This window comes from Saccostrea cucullata, unplaced genomic scaffold, assembly GCF_032062105.1.
Source record: "Saccostrea cucullata isolate Sc308-1 unplaced genomic scaffold, CSIRO_AGI_Scuc_v1 ctg2997, whole genome shotgun sequence".
NCBI classification, from domain to species: domain Eukaryota; kingdom Metazoa; phylum Mollusca; class Bivalvia; order Ostreida; family Ostreidae; genus Saccostrea; species Saccostrea cuccullata.
Window position 1 is genome coordinate 40941 of NW_026921008.1, and position 23290 is coordinate 64230.

Genomic DNA, 23290 nt, shown 5'->3' on the forward strand with positions numbered 1-23290 from the left:
AAAACTACATTTTTTTTTTCAAATGAAAAGTGACGTTATTCGTTATATCCGATACATTTAGAAAAAAAACTAAGATTACTTTTTAAAGAGTGACGTTACTTGTTTTATCCGATTAATTTAAAATAAAAGGAAATTGTTTTTATGCCCCGCCATGAATATGGCAGGGGCATATAGTGTTTGTCATGTCCGTCTTTAGTCCTTCTGTCCTTCCGTCTGTCCTTCCGTCACACTTTGCATTTAGCTCTGTTCAAAGTTTCAAAGAAACTATCCAAAATATTTTCATCAAACTTCCTATAATGATTAGATATTTATGAGAGCTATGCAACTGCACCAACATTTTTTTGACCTTGGCCTTTCCTTTGACCTTGACCCCACTTTTCTTGAATTAGTGTTTAGCTCAGTTTTAAACATACCATTCAAGATGGTGTTATCAAACTTCACATGTTGATACACACTGATGAGAGCTATTCAACTGAATCAACATTTTTGACCTTGTCCTTTCCTTTGACCTTGACATCACTTTTCCCAAATAAGTGTCAAACTTCATATGCTGATACATACTGATGTAAGCAATTCAACTGCATTAACAATTCTGACCTTGACCTTTTATATTACCTTGACATCACCTTTTAGCAAATTGTGTTTATGTCAATTTAAATTAAAGACATTAATCAAACTTCATAAATGGACATATTGATGAGAGGTATGCAATTGCATTAACATTTTTTACCTTGACCTTTCCTTTGACCTTGACCTCACTGATTCCAAATCAGTTTCAAAATTCATATGCTGAAACATACTGATGTAAGCAATTTAACTGCATTAACAATTTTGACCTTGACCTTTTATTTGACCTTGACCTCACTTTTATCAAATTGTGTTTAAGGTTCATAAACCCTCTGCTCACTCATATGAAATTTTTCTTTAACTTTTATGTTTTTCCAAAGGAAATGTATATGCTGAATAAAATACAAACAATTTTAGCATGGCCAGCGGGCAAAATTTGACAAAAAAGGCACTTAAACTTAACAAATTTATAAAGGAATAATAGACATCTGTGTCAGTAAGAGTTATCTCTCTTATCAGAGTATCAATGTACCTTAAGTCAGTTTAAAGAAACCATTTATGATATTTTTTCAACTTCATATGCTGATACTTACTCAACTTTTCAACTGAATCAACATTTTTAGACCTTAGCCTTTCCTTTGACCTTGACCTCATTTTAATGAAATTAGTGTCAAACTTCATATGCTGATACATACTAACGTAAGCAATTTAACTGCATTACTTTTTAAGATATTCTGATCAAATTTCAAAATTTATACAAATTTAATGTTGCTTTACTAATATACCCTTGGCGGGGCATTCATGTCCTATGGACATATTTCTAGTTTAAAAAGTGACGTAATCTGTTATAAGCGATAAATTTAAAACTACATGAAATGCATAAGGCGTATTAATTAATTACCTGGAAGGAGTTAAAGAATAATTCTGACCACCATAAGATGAAATACATCATCGACTTCTCATCTAGATAGCCGAAGCTTGACATGAGGTAATTTGCAGTGTAGATGATGTAATAAACCCCAAACAGGGGGATCAGGATCAACGTGGACTTAGCCAAGCGTCTGAAAAACAAAGATAAAGCTTCAACTAAATGTTTATCCTGATTTTTTTTTTTTTTTTTTTTTTTTTATATAAATTTTGAAGAAGAAAGAAATCGATATCGTCATGGCCTACAAAAGGGGAACTATGAATTATATTTAAAATTCAATGAAATTCAGTATTAATCCAATTCTTTGACTTTCTTCACAATAATACATATAGACTCTTCCTTGGCGAGTATCATATACATGTACACAAAATTTTATTCACAAAGTAGAGTTTATTGGAGATAAGATACATTTTTAGTTTAGAGAAATCGAAAAACGTTTATAAGTTAGTTTCATTTCTTAGGTGAAGGATGTGGAGATGGCGAACAGTATTCTTTCAAAGTCCATAAAACAATCCAAAATAGGAACAGAGCAAACACGGACCTCCAACAAAACACCAAAGTGGGATAGGTGCCATGGAGGAGTAAGCATCCCCATCATACCGATCATACCCGCCTTGTGTTCCTTGTCATGATCGGGAAATAACGGAAAAATACGTTGTCAATTCAGTGTATAAAAAATGGACTAACAATTAATTTGAAAAATGTCAGTCAGCATTTGACTCGATCAATGATGAATTGTACATGCTTAGGTAAAATTAAACTTTAAGAATGTTGAAGTATTTCGAAGTATCTTTATTTTCCAAGGCTAGTCTTATATAGTTATTTTTTTTTATATATACCCATCTATGCCAAAAGAAAAAAGAGACATACCTATAAACACATTATTGTTTTGATACAAAAAGATTAATAAATGTGATAATCCTTTACACGTGATTAGTTTACGTAAATATACAACATAAGAATCTATACCAAGCATGCGTAAATTCTGTTTCCCATTGAAGGCAATAACATTCAGAAATGAATATTAAGCTATAACACAAAACCATATATACATGCATATTATAATATTTACTATATTCACTGACGTAAAAGAGAAATATAGAATCTATGTTTCTCTCTATGTTTAAGGTGACCAAAATGAATTTACTTCCGGTTGCTTGCACAGCAAGGTCAGCGTTCAGTCTGACCACTGAGAACTCACAATGCAAAGTCTTAAGTAAAAGTTAATAGGAAAAAGGGCTACTTTACATGTATATTCTTATTTGTCTTAAAACGTATATTAAACAAAAATACACCATCACAATCTACACATACAAACAACATACAACTATATCGTATGCACATGTTAAACATAAAAGTAACAGTTAACTAAATTTGGTTTTTAAAACAAACGAGACTAATTCGACCATATCATTAATGCCCCCGGAATGGAAGAACCCTGGGTACATTGGTTTTTTTCGTGTATGTCTGTTTGTCTGTCTATCTGTTGTCAACTTAACCTAGCTCATAACATTTGAGTTGGTAGGGCTATGGCTTTCATATTTCACAGGCGTATTCCTTGTGATAGGTCCTTTCTTTGAGTACCACCAAATTTGATCACTTAACCTTGGAGGTTGACACACTTTTTCTCAAAATTACCAAACTTTAATCTTGGCCATAACATTTGAACAGCTGGTATTAGGGCTTTCATACTCAACATGAATGTGTTTTTATTAAGACAAGAACTTTCAACGGGTATATTTATATTATTTATCTTTTAACTTTGACCTTAAAATTTGACTACCTTTTGAAAAATTTTAACCTTAGCCATAACTTTTGAACAGCTGAAACTAGGGCTTTTAAGGCTTTCATATTTCACAGGTTTATTATGACAAGACCGCCCTTTATAGATGCCAACAATTTTGACTTTTTGACCTTTGAGTTTGACTTCGATTTGAAAAAAGTTCGACCCTCGTCATAACTTGCCATATGGGTGTGTGTGTATAGGGGGGGATAGTGTATTTGAACCGGTTTTCCCGTAACTTTTATAATATTATTTACAAAAGTGTTTTTCTATGTTTACATATAAAACTGTTTATTTTTACTCTTATCTTTAATAATTTGTCAACCTATACCATATTTGGAATACTTGTAAAATTTTTTAAAGCTATATTAAATCAAAATAAAGGCAGACTTAAGTTTGTACTTTAATCCATAAAAATGTGAGAGTGGAAAAACTTTAAGCATTTCTTTCTGAGTTTTCTTCAAGGGTCAGATATGTCAATGAAACTTAATTTTTAAAAAAGCCACAAATAAACAACAATCAATCATAGCAAACGAACACTCGTTTTAATGGAAAGTATAATTTGATTAATAAAGTCTTAACAATGCATTTCTATGAATGAATAAGAGATACAAAAGACCTATGCATCGTAACTTTATCTACATTTTGAACATTACACTGAAAACTGCAGTCCTAAGATGGGAAGGGGGTGTATAACATCTGAATATTGGTAATAGACAAAGAGAAAAAACTGATGCATACACCATACATGTACGTATGTAGAAACCGTGTTTGGTTTTCGACCAGTACAAATAAAGAAAGAAATGAAACAAGTGTAAACAACTCTCAGGGATGAACACAATATACCAGTGTCTCCAGATTTACCGTAATTTGTTCACTAACCATTGCACATGCACATACATCTATGAACATCAGGAGTATTGCTAGACACCTAACAACCTATTAACTTAAAAAAATCCAACTTCCTGTTTACCTGATCATGTGACCATCAATGTGACTAAAATAGAAACAAAATGGCGTGGTGACATTCTATAACAACCGTCAAACAAAATTAAAATAACTGTAATTAAAATTTAAAGAAAAAAGAGTCATCTGAAACAAAATAAAAAAATAAAAGCCATTTCAGGACAGTCATTTTTCCACATTAAAGGATTCTGGATGCTAAGAAGGCAAGCTGGTGGTAGTCGTGAAATACAATAAAATATCCTCCACTGCTATTATCACGTGGTTTCTGAAATATACACACCTGTACCGGAAGCTGTTTGTCTGATGCCCGGATGATGCATGAAGTTTGGTGAATAATATTCGAACAATGTTGATGAAAATAATAAACTGTACCTGAAAATAAAAAAAAATGTCTGCATATTTTCAAGACAGAAAAGTTATATATTTCATCATAAATTTTACAATGTGCATTTACTAGTTATCATTTATATCGGGTCAAAAGATTGAGTATGCATTATTAATGATATAGGATAATTATACATGCAGATCTGTACTAATGTTTCCCTTTAATTCTACGTTTATATTTCTTTTTATTAAATATAAGCAACAATATTTCTTAATAAGTTTGACATTCAAAATTAATGATTTTTTCATAAATACTCTGAAATGTCAAGTTCCGTTATCTATAGATGATAAAAACTGTAACATGTGTTTTGGGACACCCTGTATATGTTTGAAATTTTACCAGAACTGTGGCCGTAATTGGTCCGTATATAATTAACGTAATCAGCTGGTTCCTCTGAATGTTCCAACAGCTAGAAATAAAAAAAAATAAAAACTTAATAATAACCAGATATATTTCTTATTGTTATACGTAAATAACGAGGCCTTTTCCAAATTTATTACATTAAGTGCATGGTAATCCGTTTAACCATTATAATACAAACTCGCAAAGCAATAATAAGTCCCAAACAACTTCAATAACGCATACTAGTAATTAATAAAGGTTCATGATTTAAAAATATTTTAATGTTTGGGAACATAGACATAATTAAATATATTCAATCTAATGTCTGAATGATGTATACTCACAGTTCATTGAATTCAAAAATCCGAACAAGGACCCATGGTAAAACAAAACTTAATGGAAATACTGAAAATGGACACAAGATTTATTCAAATAATAATCAATATGCTATGTAAAATTACATGTGATTTGATTTTTTTTATTATAAGTGAATCTAATCGATAAAAGCAAAACTTAACGAAAACACTGTAAATGGACACAAAAGGAATTAAATAAAAATAAATTTATTGTAACATAACATTTTATAATCATGAATTGGTTATATAACTTAAAATAACTGAGAAAGCATTTGCAATAATTAGATTTACTGAATCTAACTTAGAACATCAAGATTTATACAATAATTGAATCTAATTGAGGTAAACCATATTTAAATAACTGAGTAGTATTGCTAAAAATTCAACGTGATAATTATTTTATTTTACTGAGTATTACATTCGATCATGATTGAATTTTAACTTTGCATTGGATAACATTTGATCATGACTGAATCTAATCATGTAATAAGATATGATCATGACCGAATTTAACCATGTAATATCATTTGATCATGACTGATTTTTATCATGTAATAACATTTGATCATGGCTGAATCTAACTTACAACATTTGAGCACGACTGATTTGGGGAATACCATTTAAGCAAGACTGAATCTAAGAATAACATTTTCAAGATCATGACTGAATCTAACTTACAACATTTGAGCATGACTGATTTGGGGAATACCATTTAAGCAAGACTGAATCTAAGAATATCATTTGAGCATGACTGAATCTGAGAATAAGATTTAAATATGACTGAAACTAACTGAATCTAATTAAGGAAAACAATATTTTAATAACTGAATATTAGTAAAATTATTGCGCGTGATATTTTATAAATTTAACTGAGATAAGCATTTGATATTGGATGAATCTAACCTAGAATAACATTTGACCATGACGGAATCTAATAATTATATTTGATCATGACTGGATCTGAGAAAACGATTTGATCATTACTGAATTAACTAAAAATAATATTTGAATACTATTGAATCTTAGCAAAAAACTTTTTCCCCAATAAACATAATTATCTAAGAAATAATAACATAAGATCTATTACATAACTTCTATGGAACTAAAAAAAAGTCAATACTTACACCACCCTAGTAACATGAACCACTTTGTTCTGTTTTTCTCCGTGAATACAGAGACAGATATCAATATCTGGAGGTAAAGGGCCTCCACAAAAATCCACATGTAGCTAGCCGCCAATGTATAGTTATACAGAGTGAAAAATAACCGACACTCCCAATGCTGGAATGAGAAAAGAGTAAATTGTGTAATTTTAAAATAATGTAAAAAGAATATGATTGTGATAAAAGTGTAAATTTAGTGATTAAATAGTGTAAAAAGAAAGTAATAAAAGTGTAAACTTAGTTGTAAAATAGCGGAAGAGAAGAAAATATCTGATTTTTAATTAGATGGAGATAGATTATCACAAATCCCTTTTATTTTTTTAGCCGATAAAAATAATACTTACAGTGACGTCATCTCTAAATTTAATTTGGCCATGGTCATAGTACACGTCACCGGGAAATCCTACAAACTCTACCAGTAGATTTTCCTTGATGAAGGAGACAATGGCACGCAGAATAAAAGACACAAACAGGTTGATATGGATGGCGTTACGAGCACAGTGGAGCTTCCTACAACACAAAATAAATGTACAGGCGTGATAGCTCTGTATAGAATCCGGACAGGGCCATGCAGTTCACTATCACACCATCCAGCATCGACTTTAAGGTCGATGTTGCAAAGGACGATGAAGCGATGGTGCAATAATGATAAAGCGAAGATGCATTATCGCGATGACGATGATCCGACTGTGCGATAATACAATGCCGATGGTACGATGGAGCGAAAGTGAATATCACTTCATTGTTCTATTGCATCGTTCTATTGCTTTCATCGTCATCGCGTTGAACATTGCGCCATGGCATGATTGTCATCGCACCATCGCTTCATCGTTATTACATTATCGCGTCATCGTCCTGCATGTCGACCCAAACCTCGATGGTGCGAAGATGCGATATTGAACTGCGTGGCCCTATCTGGATTCCATTCTGCAGGGATGACGATTGTGTGGTCCCGGTTTCGGGCACCATTTTTATTGATGTAACAAAAAAGCTCGTAATTCTTTACAAAGAGTTTGAAGATTAACCTTATGTTCCTACAATTTTGCGTCTGCGCAAAAATATCGATAATCGTAACATCTTTCTGGAAATAAACATGTAGCTTTTTAATAGAATTAAAAACTAGATACTTTTAATTGTTAGAATAAGAATAAAGGAAAATTGATATTCTCTTCATGTAGATTTAAGTTGACATATCCATGCAAAGAAATTCCAGGGTCAACTTCACTCTGCCTAATACAGAAATAGGTGTACAGAAAACTACTCACTTGAAGTAAATCATGATGACCACAGCTATCACTAGGGACGCCAGGGAGAGGCCGTACCCGATGTTATACATCAGACGGACCGAGTCCGCATATTGCTGAAAATTAAAACAAATAACAATCAATTATTTAAAATAAATTTTTATTAACACGCGCAAAAGCTCAACGGTAAGGGATAACTTATACACAAAAAATAAGAAGACCGATAAAAAAAACTTTTTTTTTTGGGGGGGGGGGGGAAGGGGGGTGGGTGAGAACATATATAAAGAATCTCTTGCATGTACATAATAAAAATGATGGACAAAAGAGCAGTTTATTAATCACTGACTTTACCACGTTACCAAAAGGAGTGTTTAATTTAATAACTTTTTTCCTTCTTGTCAGGCTTTCATGTATATTAATAGCCATTCTCTGTAACCACTTAAACTTTTGTGGCACGCATAGTCACAGATTTTTTTCAAATTTGGCTTGAAAGTACCACCTTATAAACTACTTCAAAAAATATTGTTAGATCATATGAATGTTAGGTAGTTACCATGGAAACGGTGTCTAAAGTTGATTTTTCCTTTAAAAATGCAATATTTGGGAATGTTTTTTAATGAAATGCGGCTGCTTCAATCTATGTTCCAAACAGAAATAAAAAAATTAACATCTACTTTAATTACATGTGCAAATACTTGATTGGTATTCTGTCTATAAATATGAGAAATTTCTATTTAAAAACTGGCTTCATCCAGAAAAATGAATTACCTCCCTTTGATTATTTTGAACTCTTTAGTGTGGGAGGTACGAAAACAAAGAATGGGAAAATGGCAGAAAGTTGTCTGCTAACAAAATATTTCCCGGGATTTCAAACAAAATCACCCTGTAGTTTAAACTTTATTGGTTTGAATTCAATCCCAAGGGAAAGGTTAGCTATTTACATTTCTAATTTAGGATATATATTAAGTGACTTTGAAAAAAATTGCCATGACATTGATAATGCTGTGATATGTAATAACCATTTCCAAGAACTCAGAAACCTTAATTATAATAAACTTCGCACTGTAAAATGCATGGTTCCTCCAAACTTGGCAACCCATACTTTTCCAAAAAAGCATGAGAGAAGACTCACCGAAGATAATGTTCAGCAAATTCATGCATCAACAGGCAATGTCCTTCCTATTGGTGCAGGTAAGTGCAATAATTGAGCTACACACTGTAATCTCAAAGCCCTATAGCTAGGCTAGCTTTGACTTTTTTTAAAGTGTACTACTGTGCATTTCAGACTTACATATAATTTATTGCCGGACGATTTGTGTGACTGTCAGACAGTGTCCTAGTATTTAAGAGTTTGAGATAACAAATTCAAACTATCCAGTACCTTGACATTTTCAAGGTTGAATTGTGCTATAAGAAATGATTCAAAGCCACTGTGCACTTTTTCTCTGAACTGTTACAAGTTGTCTTGAGCAGAATATTTTATAAATCTATTATTTCTTTAATGTGTCATAAAGATTTATAGAAAATTAGTTAAAAAAAATTAATAGCAATACATAAACTAGTGCTAATTGTAACGGGGACCGTTACAGATGTTCCCCAAACGCTCCCCAACTTCCTTTTGGTGCCACATTCCCTGTAAGCTTCATTAAATAAGACAAACTCTATGCATTTGAGGCTTTAACAACATTTACCAGGAGAAAGTACCAAGTACATTCAAATTTTAGAATTCCACGTGTGTGCATGTGAATGCATGTGCATAATGACTATATCATCTTGTCTATACAATCTATATAGTTTAATATACTAATGTTGAAGTAATTAATCCAAAAGTATTAAAAACTGTATTTTTGATCTAATTCATTTCACGTGGAAGCACGTGCATACATGAGCATGATGACCATACCTCTTTGTAGAAGCCCATTACATCTTTCTATGTTCTAAATCCCACCCCGTTTGGTTGAAAACCAAGGGAGTTATAGCTGTTTAAAGTTTCAGCCAATCAGATTGCAGTGCATGCATGCACGTGTATGCATGTGCATGATGACCATACCATCTTGTAGAAGTGTAGGATATCCTAATACATCCTATGTTTAAAATTTCAAAGGATTTCGTCAAAAAACAAGAAAGATATTGAGACTTTAGTTTCAGCCAATCAGAGCAAAGCGCACGTGCATGCGCGTGAGATCTTGCTTTTTTGACCATGTCTTCTTGTCTGTGCTTCTAATATATACTTATAATATGAGTTTCAAAGCATTTCATCAATAATTTAAATAGTTACGTCTGTATCAATTATGTTGGACATTTTTCATGTTGCACGTGCAAGCTCTTGCAAGCACACGTGCATGCACATGCTTTCATGATAATTCTAATATAACAGGCTGTAGATCTCCCTAGTGTATGACTATGTTCAAAATTTCAAATGATTTTATCAAAAAACAAGAAAGATATAGAGACTTAAGTTTCAGCCAATCAGAGCAAAGCGCACGTGCATGCGCGTGCGATGTTGCTATTTTGACCATGTCATCTTGTGCATACTACTAATATATCCTTACATTATCAGTTTCAAAACATTTTGTTAAAAAATAGAAAAGTTACGGTTTTATCCATTATACCCGGTATATTGGTCATTTCAACTTTTGCACGTGCGCGCTCTTGCAAGCACGTGCGCGCAAAATGACCTTGATTCCGCAAATCTACATAACATGTCTACTGACCCTAAAAACATTTCACCTAAATCGGATGTGTAGTTTACGAGATCATTCGCGGACAAAATTTTCCCGAGAAGAAAAATAATAATAACTAGAGCCGAGCTCGTTGCAAAGCAACGAGTAGGTCTTCCGTCCGGTTTTGGCCGGATGTGCCAGAAGTGACGTGAACAAAAGAAAGCAATGAGCTAAGTGGTCTCCAGTGACTTTATAATTTCAATTTTGCATTAAAACCTTCAAAATAAGCTATTTTTGCTACTTCCGGTTTGACCGGAAGTGACGTCGACGGACGGAAAATTTAAGATTTAAGCTTCCAGTGACATATGTTATCCAAAAACCTGTCAAGAACAGCAAAAATATGCAATTTTTGCCTACTTCCGGTTTGACCGGAAGTGACGTGGCCGGACGTATTTTGACGACTCCATTAGATAACGCTTGACATTTTGAGTAACTTTGCTTCTTTGACGTATTACAAATTCTCAATACTTTTCGAGATATAAAGGAAAAACTTTCGGCCCCTTTTGGCCCTTTATTATAGGGGCCAGCTCCTTATCGTTGATATTTTTCAAAAGATCGTGACATTCTCTACAACTTTTGTTCTATATGTCTTTACAAATTGTTAACATGTAAAAAGATATTGCAGAAAAGGTGTCAAAAATTTCTAAATCCTTGACTTGACTTTTTTCGGGCCATAGCGAGCGCCGACGTGCGGCACTTCCGGAGAAAAAGAGTGGTGTGTGACAAAAGAGCATACGTTGCTCTATCATCGCTGAAAATCTCATGTTTCTGTCTTAAGGCATTTTCGAGAAAAATGATGGACAATGAAGCCCCTCGAAAATCACTAAATCGCGGAAATCTCAAAACCGGAAGTGACGTCATCAAAACAAAAAATTACATATCAGGTTTGTTTGATGTTCTATCAGTCCTGAAAGTTTCATGAAAATCGAACGAGCCGTTTCCGAGAAATCGTGTACACAAAATCGGTAAGAAAAAAAAACAATAATAATAATAATAATAATAACTAGAGCCGAGCTCGTTGCAAAGCAACGAGTAGGTCTTCCGTCCTGTTTGACCGGAAGTGCACCTGTAGCTTTCATTTAAAAAAAAAAGAGTAATGAAGTTCAAAAATGGTTTAATCTTCCAAATCTTTATGAATTAATGCAATATTAAGCCATTTTTGGCTACTTCCGGTTTGACCGGAAGTGACGTCGACGGACTGAAAATTAAGATTTAAGCTTCCAGTGATATATGTTACCAAAAACCTGTCAAGAACGGCAAAAATATGCAATTTTGGACTACTTCCGGTTTGACCGGAAGTGACGTCGCCGGACGTATTTCGACGACGCCATTCGATAAAGCTTGATATTTAGAACAACTTTGCTTCTTTGACGTGTTACAAATTCTCAATACTTTTTGAGATATAAAGGAAAAACTTTCGGCCCCTTTTGGCCCTTTATTGTAGGGTCCAGCCCCTTTTCGTTGATATCTTTCGAAAGATCGTGACATTCTTCACAACTTTTGTTCTATATGTCTTAACAAAATAATAACGTGTAAAAAGATATTGCAGAAAATGAGTTAAAAAATTCTAAATTCCCAATAGGTCTTTTTTCGAGCCATAGCGAGCGCCGACGTGCGGCACTTCCGGAGAAAAAGAGTGGTGTGTGACAAAAGAGCACACATTGCTCTATCATCGCTGAAAATCTCATGTTTCTGTCTAAAGGCATTTTAGAGAAAAATGATGGACAATGAGACCCCCTGAAAATCACTAAATCGCGGAAATCTCAAAACCGGAAGTGACGTCATCAAAACAAAAAATTATATATCAAGTTTGTTTGATGTTCTATCAGTCCTGAAAGTTTCATCAAAATCGAACAAGCCGTTTTCGAGAAATCGTGCACACAAAATCGGTAAGAAAAAAAAACAATAATAATAATAATAATAAAAATAGTGGAAAAGAAACCTAAGAATAACAAGAAGGTCTTCCGCTGAAGACGGAAGACCTTAAAAATAGTGGAAAAGAAACCTAAGAATAACAAGAAGGTCTTCCGCTGAAGACGGAAGACCTTAACTAGATGCGTTCTTGTTGCTGGTGCAACAAGCAGGTCTTCCGACCGATTTTGTTAAAATTCTATACTGCGTCATCCCATGAAATAGATTTCAGAATGTGTTTTTTTTTCGTTTACGTTCATTTACAGCAGCCTCTCAACATACCTCATGATTATTACAAGTATTACTCAAAATATCTCAAAAATAGCTTTTAAAAATCGGCAAAGTCTTCCATACGTGTTATAAAAGAAATAAAAGTCATTTGCAACTGAAAAAAGACATAAACAAAGAAAAAATATTTGAAACGGCCCCAGCGGGATTCGAACCCCCGACAGTAGGACAAAGTTTGGTTCGTTCATCTTTTCAATAGATGCACGCATCAAGATACTGAAAACATATTTAGAATTCTCATAAGACACTCTATAAACCCTGTAAATCCTAAAGAAAAATATTGAAAAACAAAAAAGTTGAGAAATGTGACTTTTTGAATTCACTTCCGTTTGCGACCGGAAGTGCTGACGACGAAAAATAAAGGTTGTTGCCCATAACGGAGTTCGATGTTCTATCACCTCAATGAGTTTCACTTTCATATCTTCAGCCGTTTTCAAGAAAACTCCTGGACAAAATGCCTTTTAAAAAAAAACGAAAATCCCCAAAAATCGCGAACGGAAGTAAATTTTGAAAAAATGAAAAACACATCTGGAGATATTCTCATGATGCATCTTCCCTGAGAAAATCTTTGAAATCTGTCCACTCATAGCTGAGATATCGGCTGTACTATGAAAATAGAATAATAATAATAAGTAGATGCGTTCTTGTTGCTAGAGCAACAAGCGGTCTTCCGACCGACTTTTCGTAAAAGTTCTATGCAGCGTTATCCCAAGAAATAGATTTCAGAACGTATTTTTTAGGCTACGTTTATTCACAGCAGTCTCTCAACATACATCATGATAATTACAGGTATTCCTCAAAATGGTTCAATAAATAGATATTAAAAATCGGAAAAATATTCCATACGTGATATAAAAGAAATAAAAGTCATTTGCAACTGAAAAAAGACATAAACAAAGAAAAAAAATTTGAAACGCCTCCAGCGGGATTCGAACCCCCGACAGTGAGACAAAGTTTGGTTTGGTCATATCTTTTCAATATATGCACGCATCAAGATACTGAACACATGTTTGGATTTGTCATAAGACATACTATAAACCGTATAAATCCTAAAGAAAAATATTGAAAAACAAAAAAGTTGTAAATTAGGACGTTTTGAATTCACTTCCGTGTGCGACCGGAAGTGCCGACGACGAAAAATAAAGGTCGTTCACCATAACGGAGGTCGATGTTCTATCACCTCAGTGAGTTTCACTTTCATATCTTTAGCTGTTCTCGAGAAAACTGCTGGACAAAATGCCTTTTAAAAAATACAAAAATCCCCCAAAATCGCGAAAGACAGTGAATTTTAAAAAAATAAAAAACACGTCTGGAGATATTCACATGATGCATTATCCCTGTGAAAATCTTTGAAATACGTTCACGCACAGCTGAGATATCGGCTGTACTATGAAGAAAGAATAATAATAATAATAATAGAAAACAGAAGGAAAACAATAAGGTCTTCCGAAGGAAGTCGGAAGACCTTAATAATAATAATAATAAGAAACAGAGTAAAAACAATATGTTCCCCAACTTCGTTTGGGGAACATAATTATATGAAGTATACCTCATTTATATCAAAGATCATTTAGGGCTAAAATATACAGTACTACAGGTGCTATGGATTAAATATAAGGAAAACTTTATATTTTATTAACAATTGTTTATTAAAGAAAATATTTTTTTATGTTACAGATGTATTGTGATTTTTTAATTAATAGCAAGTCTTAGATTTGGACTTTTTTTCATAGCTATACTCTAGTGGTTACAGAGTGAACAGGTGGAAATTCTAGTAATAAGCCTCTTGCAGGGTGAACTTGAAAAGTTATGAATTTTCCATTGATTAAACTATAATTTCAGGGAATACTGTTTACATAAAACCATGCTTACACTTGTATCATAAAATTGTTTCTCAGCTATATGGTATCAAATCCTTGTTTTCAGGAATATGTAATAGCTGCAGAGTACACTTAATTGTGAACAAAAGGCCGAGCCTTCAGATTCAGGACAGTAAGAAGGTGAGGAATTTTCAATATAAATATACATACTACAAGGAAGTAAGCCTTCACTCTTTAAATAAAGGAATGGTTTCATATGTGACTGTGATGGAGACCTCATTAATTAATTGGTTTCAAGACCCGACTTCTCAATAAATTAATTTACATTTATTTTTTTTTTCTTAAATCTTAAGAAAATGTATATAATAGGTGTTAATTTCAATTCCAGTTGAGACTTAATACAGGATGTACAATGAAGTAGATTTCTTCATAATATATACATGTAGACCTGTCAAATTATAAAGGATAAGATATTAAATTCTACTTGTTAAATGATTAGATTTTATTGTCAGAACTAAAATTCATCATAATTATGATGAAAACTCTTGTTTGAACAGGTACTTTGTAAAACTGAGTCTAATGAGAATGGTGTTCAACTTCAAGTTGACATGAATGATGACTACATGTGTAAGCCTATGGAAAGAGCTCGGAAATCAAGAAAGGTACAGATTTATAAAAGAGAAATGATGATAAAAAGAATCCGAAATTGTATTTAATTTTTAGTTTTCTTTTTTTAAGGGGACTGACTGGGGTTTCATAATGTACAATACTTCATGCATCATAGAAATTGACATACATGGTATATAATGTTTAAAAAGCAACTTTCTTCACATAATTAATAAAAATTTACAAAATTAAGAAAATACAGTTTAAAAAATATAATTTATATTTTATATAACTGATTATTGAAAGGACTTTTCATCTGATAGATTGACATTGTAATATTATGGTAAACTCGGCCTTTTTTAAGAGCTTCAGTTTAGTAAACTGAAGCTCTTAAAAAAGGGTAAAACATCATTAAAGTAAATATATTAAATATATGTATGCTATTGAAATTTAGAATATAAAAATTTGAGAATATCTTGATCATTTTTGAAATGTTTTGCATATGTAGTGTTGTCAAAACTTTTTTAGCTCACCTGAGCCGAAGGCTCAAGTGATCTGATCACGTTTTGTCCATCGTCCGTCCGTCTAGCTGTCCGTCTGTAAACTTTTCACATTTTCGACTTCTTCTCAAGCACCACTTGGCCAATTTTGACCAAATGTGGTACAAAGTATTATCAAGAAAAGACAAAAATAGGGTGGGATCATAAAAATATCTTCTCGTCAAGAACCACTGGGCCAGAAAAGCTGAAACTTACAAGGAGGCATCCTGGGGTAGTGTAGATTCTAAATTGTTCAAATTATGACCCCCGGGGTTAGGGCAGGGCCTCTATGGGGAATCAAAGTTTTACATAGAAATATACAGGGAAAACTTTAAATATCTTCTTAGCAAGAACAACTGGGCCAGAAGAGCTGAAACCTATGTTTAAGCATTCTGGGGTATTGTAGATTCTAAATTGTTTAAATCATGACCCCCAGGGGTAGGGCGGAGTCGCTATGGGGAATCAAAGCTTAACATAGAAATATATAGGAAAAATCTTTGAAAATCTTCTTCTCAAGAACAACTGGGCCCGAAAACCTGAAACCTATATGGAAGTGTAGATTCTAAAAAGTTCAAATCATGACCCCTGGGGTAGGGCGGGGCCAACATGGGGAATCAAAGTTTTACAATGGGGAATCAAAGAATCCTGTGGTAGTGTACATTTCAAATTATTCAAATTATATCAGTGGGGTCACAATATGTATTACAAAGGGGAAATCTGGTAAAGAACAGAATGGTCGAAGCATCTCAGGTGAGGGATGTGGCCCATTGGCCTCTTGTTTTTTTCCTTAATTTTTCGGCATTTTGAGATATTTTAAGACACTGAAGTCACTATAAGTTACTTAATATTAAATTAAAGAGTTGTAGTTTTAGCTCATCTGAGCTGAAAGCTCAAGTGTCAGCTTCCTGATCATGACCCACATGGGCGGGATGGGGCCACTATAAAGAATCCAATATTTACATTGAATTCCATATAAGAAAAACTTTTTAAAAATCTTCGTCTTAAGAACCAATGGGTCATAAAAACTGACACTTGTTTAGAAGCATTCTGAAGTTATGCATATTCTAAATTGTGGGGCCACAGTAGATATAAGAAGAGGGGAAATCTGGTATAGAACTGTATCCCAAAGTATCTCAGGTGAGCCATGTGGCCCATGGGCCTTTTGTTTAGACAAACCCGGTTGACTTCCTTTGACACAAAAGATTATATTGAAATGAAAGCCTATCAAGAAACCACAATGATGACAGTTGAGCCTGAGTGGCATTTTATGAACATTTCTAGGAGAAAATAATTTAAATGAAGAATTACATTTTATAACAGATGCCCATCACAAAAGATGAAAGTGATATGATGAATGATGACCATACACCTCTGAAAAGATCAAGGCGATCAGTGACAAAGGTATAAGTTTAATTAAAAATATATTTATATGTATTGGTATGTAATAGTTTGGGCCATGGATATTGGCCTGGATAGTTCAGTTGGTAGAGCACCTGACTGGAGATGCAGGAGTCCTGGGTTCAATTCCAGGTCCAGCCAAACATTTTCTCCTTTCTTGTTACCTCTTCTTCAAAAAGGAGCAGTGCATGGCTGTGATTTATTGAAATATTCTTGGAGTTGTGCAGAAAGCTCAAACAAGGTGATTCAACAATGACTGGTATCAGTCATGTGTTGTGCACTTGCACACCTTCATGCAAAGGCCCTGAAAGGGGGATAATAGGGAAACTGTGAAAAAAAGGATTTCAACATTTATATTTTAATTCGGCCAATACAACTTTATTAGAATTTTAAAAAATCATTCAAATATGTCATTTTCTAAAAATTGACTTTAGGGTATTAGATCAATACTTTCATCTTCAATTCTTGTATGGCTTTTATTAAAATATTTTTTTTTTCAAATCCATTAGCCAAATATTGGTAACTCGCATAAATGTTTCCTTACATTATTAAATGTGCAGATTAGGGTCACTTGGAGTTATGGTTGGGCCTGAATAAGAAATAAAAAGTTTATCAAATATGAGAGACATATAGGAAAATTAAAATCTTGAGAAATCTTCTTTTGGCTTCAACTACTGAATAAAATATTTGACACAGTGACCTTGTCTTTCAAATTTAAACCTATTTAAAAAATGATCAATGTTAATTATTTTTAGGGGAAAAAGATAAGGCATTCATAACTAAGCTGTGACAAACATGATATGATTTTTAAACCATGAATTGCTTTAAAGTTTAATCTAATTTACAAAAAATGTTGATATTAGTGATTAACCTTTGAATAAGAAGAGCTATTGATTTTAAATTTGAAGTGTTTATTACAATATGCCATATATGTCATTTACTGTAACAGTATTACATTAAGGCCAAGCTTAAAAAATTCTTTGTTTGCAGTTGCCGACCTATAATTTTTAGTCTGGGTAGGTAGGTAGGGATTCTTTTTTAAAATTGTTCCAGATTTTTGTTAAATAACATAAAATAGAGTTTTTCATAGGCCTACTATACATGAATAAGCTGCACTCTTTGTATAAACTAATGATTGATGCAGACAAAAACTGAAAAAGTTTTTAATATCCTAAAAAATTTGAGAAAAAAAGTAATATTACAAAATGGTTACAAAAAATTTGGGTCGGGTGCATTTTCAGTGGGTCGGTTGGCAACTGCAAACAAACAATATTTTATTTTAGGCCTTAGCGATGTATTCTATTAGGTAGTTAAATTAGGTAAAAAGCTGAGTGAGCAAATTCAAGTACCGTACATTGCTAAATGTCACTTACATATGTAAATCATACATTTATATTTCGTATATTTAGAAAAGGCTAAATCAAGTTTATGCTTACTTATGGAAACCTAAATTTCCACCAAATATTGTGGTCACAGCAAATATAATACATTTACAGTATAACTCATTCCCAACACTATTAGTCACCTAAAACTGTACAAGTTATGGAGCTTCCTGAGCTATAAGGAGACTTCTAATGTTATATTTATTTTAGTAATTTGTCTTGCAGGTATCTTCTTGCACTGTACAATCCTCAGATGGATGTGGAGAATTTGATTCTGAAGATCTCAGTCAGGAGACAGTTGTCTCTGAGGCTTCAGTATCTAATTCATCAAAACTTGAGGCTCTGAATCACTACCTGGCCCTCAGTAATGTTAGCCCGATAAAGGAATGTCAGGTTTACCTACAACATTCAAGCAATAGAACTAAACAGAGGTACATCAATAAGGCTAAGCAGTGTCTTGACCTTATCCTGACCACAATTTGTCCTGGGGAAGAGGAATTCTTGAGAAGATCTGTTTTGAATGATATTCAGCTAGATTCTGTAGAGGAGGAAAACGCCATTCTTGAGACACTTGTCGAAATTTATAATGGTGCCAATTCTTGGGCATTCCAACGACAAATTCTCTCAACAATTGTAAAAGACAAGGACTTTTCAGCTGTCAAAGAGGTATGCAATCAGAAAATAAATGCATTTAATTGTAGGCAGTATGGTAGAAACACATTTAAATGATTTGATAATAAAATTTGTAATGGCTTTTTCATAACAACTTGTACATGTAGTATGTTTAAGAAATAAAGACTGTGTTATTCTGCATCATTCATGACAACAAGGACTTTATTTCTATTCTACAAAGACCTATAAAATACGGCTGATTGTGTCCTCTATAGAGAAACAAATTAGGTCACCATGTCTCGATTACGCTGTTCTATTTAACACCAGAGAGAAATTTTGTTGACTTATCTATATAAGGAATGCAGACGATTTCAGCTATTGTTGCATTAAAAATAGTCTTTCTACAGCCAAACTTGCATTTGAATTGTTCAGATTTGATACGTGTTTCTGATCTGATAATTTTTTTATGACGTTCGTGATTTATTGGAGAATAATGTCCGGCGGCTTCTTTTGAATTTTTCAATAACCGTAGAATACACTGTAATTGCTGTTATTATCTTATTTATATAGTCCAAAAAAAAAGTTATAAAAAATATATATATATTGCTTCTTTTTCAGCTTCTGCCTACTGTGACAAGATATAAATTCAATCAAGCAAAAGAACATATTCAAGAGCATGGTGTAGGAGAACCAATCTCAAAAAGGAAAGTTCCTAGGGAAAAGTATACCCATAGCCAGTTAGACCACTTCATTGACTTTATCACATCTGGAGACATAATTAAAGACCAGCCTTTTGGAGAAAAAACGTTGAAAATGGAAACAGGAGAGGTTCTTAAGATTCCAACTGTTATTAGATGTTTGGCACCTTCCACAATTATCTCTCGATACACGGATGTGTGCAAGGAGGATAACATAAAGCCTCTTGGTATATCAATTTAAATAGTTAAAAATGTATTGCTACTGAGTGCTATAAAATTTAGGAATTGAAACCAATATTATATACTGGTATTGACTGTCAATATCTGACACATGTTATTACATAATATAAACTTAACTACCAGATATTGGATTAAAAAAAATTATTATAATTTTTATCTTTTTTTATTTTTGCAATAATTTTTGAATATAAGAACGAAAAGAAATTTCAAATGACATTATGTTTTAATTATACTTGTAGGAAATAGCACTCTTTTCAAGATTTTGGAAGAATGCTCAGCTGTGTTCAGGAAAAGCATTGAGGGATTAGACAATTTTTTAATGGAGGGGATTAAAGCCTTTGAGGAGCTGGACAAGATAGTGAAAAGACTTGAGCTGTCAACAGAAGATGAGAAACCTCTTACAGCTGGATTGCAAAGTGCTAAAAATTATTTGAAATCAGGATTTAAGGTATGTTAGCTTTACTGGTCAGAGACTAGAAGAGTCCCTATGCAATATAGTAAAGTGTCTGAAAGTCCAACATGGAAACAATGTACACTATAATTCTATGCAAAGATTTAGATGCCATATGAATACTATTAACATACAATGTATTAATGGACATTAAATACATATGAGTTAAATAGTATAAATGTATTTCTATAATTCATTATTCCATTTTTACAAATATAAGTTCAAATAAATGTTATTTCAGGGTCATATTACCAAGGAAAATATGGTAGAAGACCATTGCATATCCTATGCCCTTAGTTCTTCCGAGCCTTTCTTCGCAGCTGAATGTGAGCATCAGCATGGGGACACATGTACTGACTGCCAAAACCTAGATATAGTTCTCAGTTCAATTCAGCAGAAGGCTGAGGAGCATCAGTGGCAGAACCAGGAGGCAGCAATGTATACGGTTAGATTTTTTTTTTACAAATGATCTAGGAAAATGTGGCTTAATTTGTGTTGTAAACTGCTCTAAGTACATGTACTCACTTAAAGGAACAAAACATCCCTCTTAGCTCAGCTTAATTGTTAGTAAAGCATTGAATGGAATCATGCACAAGCCATTATATGGTATAAATAAAATTTATGTATAGATTAATACATTTTGTTAAGCAATTATTTAAGGCAAGCAATGGATCATTTTCAGTAAAGAAAACATAATTATTTTCAAAGAATCTTTTGATGATGCAAAGCTGGTCTGGAATCATCCAAGTCAATTCTTCTGTCTTCAGAATTGTTTTAAGCAATGTTGAACTGAAGAAATAAGAGGAGTGGGTGGTTTTGATGGATGTTTTACATTGCTTGGACCCATAGTTATGCATTATTGTACATTACTTTTTATTACTTAAATCTCTATGAGGATATAGTGATCTGTCACAGTTCAAGTGACACTGAAGAAAGAAAAATTGAACTTTTTTATCTTAATATTCTCCTTGTTCGTCTAGGTAGAAGAAGCTGTTGAAGCCATAAAGAAATGGAAGTGCCATATCCTAAGATGTAGAAACCAAGAGAGGGCTAGGTCAGATATTGTGCAACAGATGTCTGAAGATGATGCTATTATTACGTGTGACTGGGCCATGAAGTTTCTTCCCAAGAAATATAGAGAGGGTATGTCTATAATGTTGACATTTAGTACAATTAATATATCAAGCAATAAATTGAAAATAAATAAAATGCAAGATTAATTCTTGCTATTGAATCTGTATAATTTTTAGATAATTATTTATTCTTATAACTATGATATTGTATCTAAAACATCAATTCTAGCAATGTAACCTGATCCAGTATATGGAGAATGATACAAAATCATTTGATCTTCTAAAAGTACAAAGTACTCATTGCAGTATGATGTAATTTGTACAGTTGACACTCAACATTAAGCATATGTTTTGGTGTGTTTTAAGGATTTACTGCAACTCTTTATTGTTTTTACCACTTTAAAAGTAAAAATAAAAAAAATTATGTACAAATATATTTATAGGTCAAGTGGACTGGTTTGCCAAAAGGGGGATGAACTGGCATATTGCTGTGACACTATTAAAGGATGGACAAAATTTTTCTACGTTAACACATGTCCACATTTTTGATTGCCCTATATCTCAGGATGCACCTATCACGTCACAGATTTTAACAGATGTTGCGAGAGACATTTTGAAGGAGAAACCAGCAGTGAAAAACATTAACTTTTTCACAGACAATGCTGGATGCTACAAGTCATCCACCACAATCCTGACGTTACAAAAAGAACTCAAGAATACTGTGTCCTCTTTTAATTTTTGTGAGGCACAGAATGGGAAAGGTAAATTACTAGAAAATCTGTATTTAAATTGATTTATGAAGCTTGACTTTTTTGGGGCTTTTGAATCATTCTGAATGTATTGCAAGTGTAAGTTATCTACATACATTAAATTAAATATGATACTATCATGTTAAGAAAAGGAAATAACTATATGTCTATGCTGGGTTTTGATTTTTCCATACAAATTAGTACCTATGCAATAAAATTAATGAACCAAAAATACGATAAAATGTTTTGAATTCTTTATATTCATGAAATTGATTGCATTGCAGGTCCCTGCGATAGGCGTGCATCCCACATCAAGTCCATTATAAGACGATACATCAATGAAGGAAATGATGTAACATCAGCTTTCCATATGAAAAAGGTATGTACAATGAATACATGGTTTTGTCAACAGTGTATTTTTTTATACCCTCTTTCTGAAGAAGAAGGGGATATACTGTTTTACCCTTGTTTGTCTGTCTGTGTGTCCGTGTGTCTGTGTGTCCATGTCCGTCGGTAACAAATTTTTGTTGCAGTTTTCTCAGCAACTACTCATAGTAGATGCTTGAAATTTTAAGACATAATCATCTCTTTTAGGCATGCCATATATAGTGTATAATATCTGTATAATTTGCAATATCCATGTTCATACTAAACAAGTTTTGCTGTATCAGTTTCAATTTGATATCATACAATTATACACTAGCTAGAGTGTAAAAATTATATAATTTATTTCAAAATCTCCAAATTCTTATTTTGCACAACATGCCTCAAGATACATCAGATAGTATTTTTTGTTACAGGCAGTGGACAATGAACAGAAACCAGATTTGAAACTGAAAGTTGTTTCATCAGTGAATATTGTTGATGATGATCAGCATGAACTTGAACCGAGATACTCAATCCCAGGAATTTCTAAACTGTACAATTTCCTTTATTCACAAGATGGATCAAGGATGTGGAAAGCATATGCTATTGGTGAAGGTATTATGACACATAAACATAAGTGCTTTTCTGGAACTGAATTAATTAAGCTTTTATGATGTATAAAATAGTTGATCATGCATGG

The 23290-nt window shown here is 33.0% G+C and overlaps 2 protein-coding genes across 5 annotated transcripts in view; one reads left to right on the forward strand and one right to left on the reverse strand.

Annotated features, from left to right (window-relative positions):
- The window catches only part of LOC134258953 (secretin receptor-like), a 74974-nt gene that overhangs the window by 1963 nt on the left and 49721 nt on the right, over positions 1 to 23290 (reverse strand). For 2 of the 4 annotated variants that reach the window (XM_062741543.1, XM_062741545.1), the window contains 8 exons: positions 7756 to 7850; positions 6835 to 7000; positions 6452 to 6608; positions 5316 to 5376; positions 4969 to 5038; positions 4525 to 4616; positions 4252 to 4275; positions 1469 to 1628 (listed from right to left, as the gene is read on the reverse strand). In XM_062741543.1, the coding sequence (XP_062597527.1) occupies positions 1469 to 1628; positions 4252 to 4275; positions 4525 to 4616; positions 4969 to 5038; positions 5316 to 5376; positions 6452 to 6608; positions 6835 to 7000; positions 7756 to 7850 (825 nt within the window). The remainder of the gene's footprint in view (positions 1 to 1468; positions 1629 to 4251; positions 4276 to 4524; positions 4617 to 4968; positions 5039 to 5315; positions 5377 to 6451; positions 6609 to 6834; positions 7001 to 7755; positions 7851 to 23290) is intronic. The other 2 variants (XM_062741544.1, XM_062741546.1) reach the window with 1 other exon arrangement.
- On the forward strand, positions 8808 to 23264 carry LOC134258946 (uncharacterized). Its single transcript, XM_062741537.1, has 12 exons — positions 8808 to 8925; positions 14583 to 14656; positions 15034 to 15138; positions 16942 to 17022; positions 18627 to 19067; positions 19632 to 19938; positions 20191 to 20399; positions 20644 to 20847; positions 21383 to 21545; positions 21919 to 22236; positions 22509 to 22603; positions 23025 to 23264. Exons 1-12 carry the CDS (start codon positions 8808 to 8810, stop codon positions 23262 to 23264), a joined length of 2355 nt encoding a protein of 784 aa, XP_062597521.1.

Excerpts from the sequence above, each read along its gene's own strand:
- LOC134258946 (XM_062741537.1), top strand. The coding sequence starts at position 8,808 with ATGGTTCCTCCAAACTTGGCAACCCATACTTTTCCAAAAAAGCATGAG. Across the intron at positions 19,068-19,631 it reads ACTTTTCAGCTGTCAAAGAG|CTTCTGCCTACTGTGACAAG; the intron begins GTATGCAATCAG and ends CTTCTTTTTCAG. Across the intron at positions 21,546-21,918 it reads TCCCAAGAAATATAGAGAGG|GTCAAGTGGACTGGTTTGCC; the intron begins GTATGTCTATAA and ends ATATATTTATAG.